Raw genomic sequence first — 9,275 nt, 5'->3', positions numbered from 1 at the left:
GCCTTTTTTTTTTTTTTTTTTTTGGTTTTTCGAGACAGGGTTTCTCTGTGTAGCCCTGGCTGTCCTGGAACTCACTCTGTAGACCAGGCTGGCCTCAGACCAGGCTGAACTCAGAAATCCGCCTGCCTCTGCCTCCCAAGTGCTGGGATTAAAGGCGTGGGCCACCACCGCCCGGCCCCCACCGCCTTCTTTACTGACAAATCAAGAACCAATTGGGGAACAGGACATTCGCATCAGAACTGAATGCTTGGAATTGAACCTGGGTCCTCTGGAAGAGAAGCAAGTGCTCTTAACCACTGAGCCATCTCTCTGCAGCTCCCTGTCATCCATTTTCCTTCTAAGGAAACTTTCCCCATTGTTGCCTGTAATATAGGCTCTTGTTAGAATCTAGAATAGTTCTCTATCTCGGAGCTCTGGTAAACAATATGCTTTAAAGATACCTGGGGAGGTGAGGTGTAGCTCAGTGGTTGAGCATAAGGTTACCGAGGCAACTCAACTCTGCACTCTAAAACAAACCAGCAAACATCCATATTCTTTGACAAACTACAGGATAGAATTTCAGACGTAAGCTGCTTATTTCCTGTTTTCTTTACTTAGTAAGGTTTTAGATTTCTTAGCATTGGGTGGGCAAGTATTGTTCTTTGGGTTTTATTTTGTTTGTAATGATATACTTCTCTATCTCCCATAAATAATTAAACCTGAGGTTTAGGTCCTGTTTTTTTGTGATTTCCCCGGAATTTTGGAGGTTGGCATTTGGGAAGCCATTGCTCAGAATGCCTGCTTATTCTCAGTTGCTGCTTCTTCTATAATTAGGGCACACTTGCAGTAGTCTGAAGCACATTGGCTTCTACATTGTCTTAGTTAGGGTCTCTATTACTGCAATTAAATGCCATGATCCAAAAGCAAGTTGGGAAGAAAAGGGCTTATTTGACTCACTTCTGCATTGTAGTCCATACTGAAGGAAGCCTGGACAGGAGCTCACATAGGGCAGGAACCTGGGGGCAGGACTTGACACAGAGGTTGTGGAGGGTGTTGCTTATTGGCTTGCTCAGCCTACTTTCCTACAGAACCCAAGACCACCAGCTCAGGGATTGTACCACCCACAATGGGCTAGGCCTTCCCTCATCAATCAGTAATTAAGAAAATGCCTCATAGCTGGATCTTATGGAGGCATCTTCTCGATTGGTGTTACCTCCTTTCAGAGGACTCTACTTTGTGTCAAGTCGACATAAAGCTGTCCAGCAGAGGCATGTTCCAAACACTCAGGTTCCCTCAGAACACAAAGCTCTGAAGAGAAATGACTGCATTCAACAACCATTCCTAAGCCTCTTCTCTGTGAACAGTGGGTGTTATTGATGCAATGGAGTCTTCTCTTCACACACAAGCTCATAGTTTAGTCAGCTTTATAAATCACAATAAAGTAATTATAAATCTTCCTTGAGTTGATATTTGTGGAGGTTCTGCTATGCTTCCACTGAAAGATTCTCAACCTATTGTAATCAGAAGACATTGTCTTTCCCTTCAACGAGTTGGTCTTCCCCTGAGGATGACAGACAGATAATAATGACACCATTGATGGGGACAAGATAATGAAGTAAGAGTGGGAGTAAGTGACTATGACCACTTATGTGCCTAGCTCATAAAGACCAATGCTTGCCGGGCGGTGGTGGCGCACGCCTTTAATCCCAGCATTTGGGAGGCAGAGGCAGGCGGATTTCTGAGTTCGAGGCTAGCCTGGTCTACAGAGTGAGTACCAGGACAGCCAGGGCTACACAGAGAAACCCTGTCTCGAAAAACCAAACCAAAACCAAAAAAAAAAAAAAAAAAAAAAAAAGACCAATGCTTTATGGCATTCCATTCCCTCAACCCAGTGGGTTGTACCTCCATTTCCACAACTGTAGAAACACAGTCTTAGGGTGATGGGGGAACCAACCCCAGTCATAGCATGTGGTGAGAGAATGATTTAAATATAGTTTTTCATGGACCTAGAGTTTTTTATAGAAACTATCTCATAGAAATAGAGTTTTTTCATACATCAGTGATTAGTCACCAGACTGATTAGTTTTTGTTTTTTTGTTTGTTTGGTTTGGCTTTTGGATTTCTTTGAGACAATATTGCTCTGTATATCCCTGGCTATCCTAGGACTCACTCTGTAGACCAGGCTGGCCTTGAACTCAGAGATCTACCTGCCTCTGCCTCCTGAGTGCTGGGATTAAAAGCATGTACTGCTACCACCTGGCTTTAGAAACTGATTTTTAAACCTATTTTTATCATCTTCATAAAATAGAACATAGAGCTAGCTACACATGCCACATTAGGGGTAGGTATAACAGACTGTAATAATAAGCAATAAAACCCCATGGATATTTTTGGAAAGAGGCCTCTTTGCTCTAGGCATCCACTGGACAGTAAACAGGGCTGACCTCTCTGGGATCAGTAGGACCTAGATCTGCACGGATATGGTGCATGGGCATGGCAAGGGGTCAAGATAGACCTTTCCTTGTTTACCTATTGAACTGATCCTTCCTTCTCTCTACAGTCCGAGCTACAAAGTCCTGGGACAGCTCCCTGACACCGATGTGTACATTGACATAGATGCATTTGAGGAGGTAGGACCTTTGTCTCATGTCTTAAATGATTGTAAGCATGTGAGAAATGTATCTACCCATGGCAAAGGAGGAAAGAAGAGAGAACTAGGGGTTATGAAAAGACGCAATCTCAGTCACTGTCTGGACTCAGGTTTGTGCTCTAAACTGTATATTAACTACCTTACTTTCTAATGCTCCTTCTTCATGAGAATGGGTACATAAAGTACACATTTAAAAACACTGAAGCTGAGAAGGTGGTTTGTATGGGTATGGTCTTCTTTTGATGAGTTTAGGCAAATGGAGAAATAGCAGTTTCAACCGTGTTAAAATCGTGGGACCATGGCAGTGTCTAGCTTCCACTTCAGCTCCTTGATTCTGAATGCTCCTGTCTTATATAGATTTACAAAGACTTTATAAAATCTCTGAAAACTAATTTGCCTGTTTTTTCCTTGGGGGAAATAAAAGCTCAGATTCACTATAATTTTGTAGTTATATATATTGGGAAATAGCCTAATGTTAGAATAGGTAATTTTTTTCTAATAAATTACTAAACTCTGGCATTTTTGGGTTCCACAAGGATTCTCAAGACAATATTCACTTTGCTTTATTGGAGTTGAATTGTGGATCAAACCAAGTAAATCCGCTTCTGCTTTCACCTCACTGGTGTGCCATCCTTGGCTGGAGTTCACCTCATTGGTCTGTGGTCCTGGCTAGCATCCACTTCATTGGTTTTCAGTCCCCGACTAGCCACATTTTTTTCTCTTTTGGGAGTTTTATCCCAGCTTTTCCTTGTGTTTACTGCAAAAAAAAAAAAAAAAAAAAACACCTATCTTGTAAAAATAAATAGGAAGATGTGTGTTTTCTAAGCTTTGAAGTGAGGTATAGCAGTCTGCCCTGAGGTCTTGGCTCCTGGTTAGGTAGAGGTGGGAGGGTTGCTCAGCCCAGGAGTTGAGGATCAGCCTGGGCAACCATCTCATGAGAATAAACCTGCCGGGCAGTGGTGGCTCACGCCTTTAATTCCAGTACTTGGGAGGCAGAGGCAGGAGGATTTCTGAGTTTGAGGCCAGCCTGCTGGTCTACAGAGTGAGTTCCAGGACAGCCAGGGCTACACAGAGAAACCATCTCAAAAAAAAAAAAAAAAAAAAAAAGAAAGAAAAGAAAAAAAAGAAGGAGAGAGAGAACAAACTCTTTTCTTTGTACTGTTCTTCCTCCCAGAGTTTGAATAGAGTGACGTAATTTTTGTCTAAACATGGGGAGAGGGCTCTTCACACTATCTACCTGTGTTCATCTTTATGTTAGAGGAGGAAGCAGATTGCAATTTTGATTAGTAATATATCAGGTGTTAAAATCATCATGTTTTGCTCCTCAGGTGAAAGAAATTCCTGGAATAAAAATATTCCAAATAAATGCCCCAATTTACTATGCAAATAGTGACTTGTATAGCAGCGCATTAAAAAGAAAGGTGAGCCACCTTTTGTTTATTCGTTAAGAGTAATAAAAATAAGGACAAAATTTAAATTTGTTGTTAGAAATTAAAAGTTGATTCTCTCAAAAGAGAGCATTGGAGTTAGAAGGGATAGAAGGGTCACTTTTGCACCTCACTATTCCTACTAGAGTAAAGATATGTAAAGCTTACCATTTTAAACATTTTTCAATGTACTACCCAGTGTCTGGCATTAAGTACAATCCCATGTTTGAGCAGTCATCACCACTGTTCATTTCTTTGTCATATGCACAAATTACCTTTAAAAAGAAGTGAAAAAGCATTCTTACTCTAGGGATTGTAGGTCATGACTAAAAAAATTAACATCCCCTAACCCACAAAGACAAGTTTAAGAATCTAAGCCTTCTAACTTTAGTAAGTACCACTGTACAGTTGTCGTTGTCATCGTTGTTGTTCTTAGTTCTTTATTGCCTGCTAATCTTAAATAAAGACTCAGACCAAGAAAAATTACTAAACGGAAAAACTCAGTTCAGGGGATCTGAGGGAAAGGCAGAGCAAGGTCAGGGCACAGAAAGCAACTGACCAGGAGTTGAAGAATTAGTAGCATTCGGATGGATACTGCCATCCAATGACCTTACATGCCTTGTCTTTGTAAAGACTGGTGTGAACCCAGCACTCATTATGGGAGCGAGAAGAAAGGCCATGAGGAAGTATGCGAAGGAAGTTGGAAATGCCAACGTGGCCAATGCCACTGTTGTCAAAGTGGTAAGTGATCTGCATGTCCTCCATTTTTAACCAGGCTAAAGTCTGAACGCAGCCTGAAGCTGCAAACTTGGGAAGGACCTAGGTTTCCTCTGTGTGGTATAGATGTGTGCCAAAGCTGGGTGTGCTAGGACATGTCAAGAGACAGAAGCGGGAGTTCAAGGCTAGCTTTGGCTATATGGAGAGTTTGAGGCCAGCCTGGGATACATGAGATACTGTCTATAAATAAATAAATAAATAAATAAATAAATAACATGACAGTGATAAAGTCAGTTGTGAGGATGTTTATGAAATAAGTAGTACAAGGATTGTTTTTAAAACTTAAAATTATATAGCACCTTAAAATTTGGCCACTACACTTTGTAATTCAGCTGATAATTAAAAACTTATAGGCTAGTTTTTGCTGTTTAGACTTGTGGTACCCTGTGGCCTGTCATGCTGAGGTTAATAGGACATTTCTAAATTGGTAGAAAAGTGGGGACAAGAGTAGAAAGTAGAAGTATCTTGGGCTATGTGGGCTGCGTGCCTGAAGAAATTTAGCAAAATCTAAATGATTGTACAAGGTTTTTGAGAACACATGGGCTTATTTTTCATTATAAATCTTTCTCACAGTGAAAAAACTGAGTTATCTAGAAAATTCATGCTTTATGGGGCTGGAGAAGGGGCTCAGCAGTTAAGAGCATTGGTTGCTCTTCCAGAGAACGCAGAACCCACATGGTGGCTCACAACTGTCTGCAACTCCAATCCTGGGGGTCTGATGCCCTCTTCTGTCCTCTTCTGGCTGCCATGGATATGGTGTACACACACAGACAAATCACTCAGAACCATAAAATAAAGTTAATTTAAAAAACAGAAAGGAGAAAATTCATGGTCTCATTTTGGTCATAGGATGCAGAAGTAGACGGAGAAAATGCTACAAAGCCTGAGGAAGAAGATGATGAAGTCAAATATCCCCCTATAGTCATCAAAACAACATTTCCTGAAGAGCTACAGAGATTTTTGCCCCAGGGGGAAAATGTCCACACTGTCATTCTAGACTTTACACAGGTCAATTTCGTGGATTCTGTTGGAGTGAAAACTCTGGCCGGGGTAAGTCCCACCTGGAAGGAATCCTTCAGTGTCTACATACCCAGCATCCCCATCAGCCACCTCGGTACAGGGACCACAGCATCCCCATCAGCCACCTCAGGGACAGGGACCACAACATCCCCATCAGCCACCTCAGGGACAGGGACCACAACATCCCCATCAGCCACCTCGGGGACAGGGACCACAGCATCCCCATCAGCCACCTTGGGGACAGGGACCACAGGCCCTTATCGATTCTTACTTTGTAGTTGCTTTTGAAATGTTCTGTTAAGAACTTTTAAAAATATAGCATGTAGTATAATGATCCCTGTGTAACAACCCTTCCTCAGCTTCAACAATGGAGAGTTTGTGGCCAGCCTGAATTCCCAAATTTCCAACACTACTTCTTCTTATTGTGAAGCATGTCCTGGATGTCACATTATCTGAACATATCCTAGTACCTACCTCTATAACATTTCTTTTAAAACCATTATCATAAAATCTTTATTGCACCAGAATCAAATTTAATAACGTGTTGATGCTCTGAGTTCTCATTGTTGGCATGGAAACCAAATAAGTACGAAAACACTCTTAGCTCGTTAGCTCAGTGGTGCATAATTGCTAAAGCTCAGAAGCATGAGTAATGACTTTGAGTGTCTCATATTAAACTATGTTTCACTATTATTACAGATTGTGAAAGAATATGGAGATGTTGGAATTTATGTATATTTAGCAGGATGCAGCCGTGAGTATACCTTAGGATGGGAAAGGTTATTCTCATTTTTATTTTAGATTTATTTATTTTATATGTAGTAATGTTTTGCCTGCGGGTATGTACATGTACCATATGCATGCCTGGTGCCTGCAGAAATCAGAGGAAGGAACTGGAATTATGAATCGTGGTTCAAACCTGGGTCTTCCGCAAAAGCAACAAGTGTTCCTAACTTAGGATCCATCTCTCCAGCCCCGGGATGGGGACAGTTTTAATAATCTAGCTTTTTTTATATATAGAATGAACTGCACTTATAATTTTTCATATAATTTAAACTTTTATAAAAATATATTCCTCTAAAAAAATCACTGTACAGCCCGTTTTAAAATCTGCTAGATGCAGGCACTGAGACAGTCTTCTGGGCTGGAGTCGGAGAGCAAAGGCTGATCAGTGTTTACTTTAGTAGCTGCTACATGCAAGTCACTTCTGTAAACCACTCTGTTTGTTAGTATTTCCATCCAATGGGAATAGCAGGAAGAACTTTCCTGCTATTTTTTGTTTTTTTAAATTATATTTTGGTTAAAATACGCTTAAAAACAAAATCCACATAAAGACGTCATCTGTTAAGTTGGTGAAACTAAAATCACTCATAGAGTGTTTCAAAGGCATGTGGTGGAGAGCAGGCCCTCACAGATAAAGTAGTGATTATGGAAAATGAAGCAGCCCCTGTGAAGGGCAAACCAACAATAGCTTTTAAAGTTACAACCTTTTCATTCAGCAAATCCACAGCCTACTACAGACACACAAACTCATCTGTCCGTTATGTCATTGTCTGTAAAAACAAAAGGCTAGAAAAGTCTTCAGTCTCAAAAGTCTTTGGTGCTAATGGGGGTGAGCAGAGTGGTGCATGCCTTTTTTTTCTGACTTTCCTTTCCTTTCTTCCTTTCCCTTCCCTTCCCTTCCCTCCCCTCCCCTCCCCTTTCCCCTCCCCCTCCCCTCCCCTCTTTTTTCTTTCTTTCTTTCTTTCTTTCTTTCTTTCTTTCTTTCTTTCTTTCTTTCTTTCTTTCTTTCCAATCTGCTTTTATACCATTTTAATTACATGCAAGTATTAAGGTCAGTTCTAGGTTGAGAAACTAGCAATACAATAGATGCAAATAATCAAGGAACAAGCAAGGCAATAAACAAAGTCCTGTGATCACTGTTTCTAAGGGCTTATCAGGACGACCAAAATATCTGAGCCCACTTCCCTATCCTGACCCAAAGTCATTTTCATGTCTGAAGCCTATTTCTTTGTTCTAGCCTAAGATTTAGATTCCTGACTGAAATTACTTTTTTGTTCTCGCCTAATATTTAGATTCCTGCCTGAAATTACTTCTTTGTTTTAGCCTAATGTCAGATTCCTGCCTGAAGCCTACTTCCCTGTCCTTGGCTCATGTCAGATTCTTGCCAAGCAGCCTCAAAAGCTCTCTGCCTCTCCCCCTTTTTTATTTCATAAACAAGACTGAGCCTGTCTTAGGTCATTCTGACAAGAATGCCCTCATTACCCGTCAGTGGAATAGGTGCGTGCCTTTAATCCCAGCATTCAGCAGGCAGAGGCAGGTGGATCTGTGTGAATTAGAGGTCAGTCTAGTCTACAGAGTGAATTCTAAGCCAGTCAGGGGTATATAAAGAGCCCATCTCAAAAAAGGGGGGAGGGGTGAACCCCAATGAATAAATGAAAGTATAGCTGTATAATAGACTATCATGAAATGGTAAATAAATGAATGAATGAATGAATAAATAAATAAATAAATAAATAAATAAATAACTCTGGGGATATAGCTCAGTTGATAGTGTTTGCTGGCATACAATGTAAGGACTGGAATCAACCACAGCTGAAATGAAAATTAAAGTAAACACATTCAGAATTATAGACAGTCTGTGTTATATTTTGGGCAAGAAAAGAAGAAAAATAAGAAGTCGTTGTCTTTTTAAGCAGGCTTGTTCCTCAAACTTGTAATCCTGTTTGCCTCAGGCTTTCAAGAGACAAGATTATAGGCATGTACTACTGTGCCTGGCCAGAATAGATATTTGTGTTTGTTTGTTATAAGTAAGTAAGTAAGTAAGTAAGTAAGTAAGTAATTTTAAAGAAAGTGTTTTTCAGCCGGGCAGTGGTGGCCCACACCTTTAATCCCAGCACTTGGGAGGCAAAGAGAGACAGATTTCTGAGTTCGAGGCCAGCCTAGTCTACAGAGTGAGTTCCAGGACAGCCAGGGCTACACAGAGAAACCCTGTCTTGAAAAACAAAACAAAAAAAAAAAAAAAGGAAGAAAGAAAGAAGGAAATAAAAAGAAATGTTTCTCTGTGTAGTCCTAGCTGTCCTGAAACTCACTCTGTAGACCAGGCTGTTCTTGAACTCACAGAGATCCTCTGCCTCTGCCTCCTTAGTGCTGGGATTAAAGATGTCCCCACGAGTCACCACAATAGCTTATGTCTATATTTTCATTGAGAAATCATGGAGGAATATACTAGAAAGAAATAAAAGTCATTTCCTGAGACTAGAACTGTGACACATTACATTTAATATTTAAAACTTTGTTATGTGCAGGGTGCAGAGGCCCACACCTTTGATCCCAGCACTTGGGAAGCAGAAGCAGGCAGATTTCTATACCAGTTCTCTCTCTCTCTCTCTCTCTCTCTCTCTCTCTCTCTCTCTCTCTCT

At 40.8% G+C, this 9,275-nt stretch overlaps 1 protein-coding gene across 5 annotated transcripts in view; it reads left to right on the top strand.

Annotated features, from left to right (window-relative positions):
• Slc26a5 (solute carrier family 26 member 5) overlaps positions 1 to 9,275 on the top strand; it is a 38,300-nt gene that overhangs the window by 28,271 nt on the left and 754 nt on the right. For 3 of the 5 annotated variants that reach the window (XM_028789161.1, XM_028789160.1, XM_028789159.1), the window contains 5 exons: positions 2,540 to 2,609; positions 3,958 to 4,050; positions 4,690 to 4,797; positions 5,683 to 5,883; positions 6,553 to 6,607. In XM_028789161.1, coding sequence (XP_028644994.1) covers positions 2,540 to 2,609; positions 3,958 to 4,050; positions 4,690 to 4,797; positions 5,683 to 5,883; positions 6,553 to 6,607 — 527 coding nt within the window. Of the gene's footprint in view, positions 1 to 2,539; positions 2,610 to 3,957; positions 4,051 to 4,689; positions 4,798 to 5,682; positions 5,884 to 6,552; positions 6,608 to 9,275 lie in introns of those variants that run through there. The other 2 variants (XR_003714124.1, XR_003714125.1) reach the window with 2 other exon arrangements.

This window comes from Grammomys surdaster, unplaced genomic scaffold, assembly GCF_004785775.1.
Source record: "Grammomys surdaster isolate TR1022 unplaced genomic scaffold, NIH_TR_1.0 125793, whole genome shotgun sequence".
Lineage (NCBI taxonomy): Eukaryota > Metazoa > Chordata > Mammalia > Rodentia > Muridae > Grammomys > Grammomys surdaster.
This window is presented reverse-complemented; position numbering and strand designations above follow the sequence as displayed.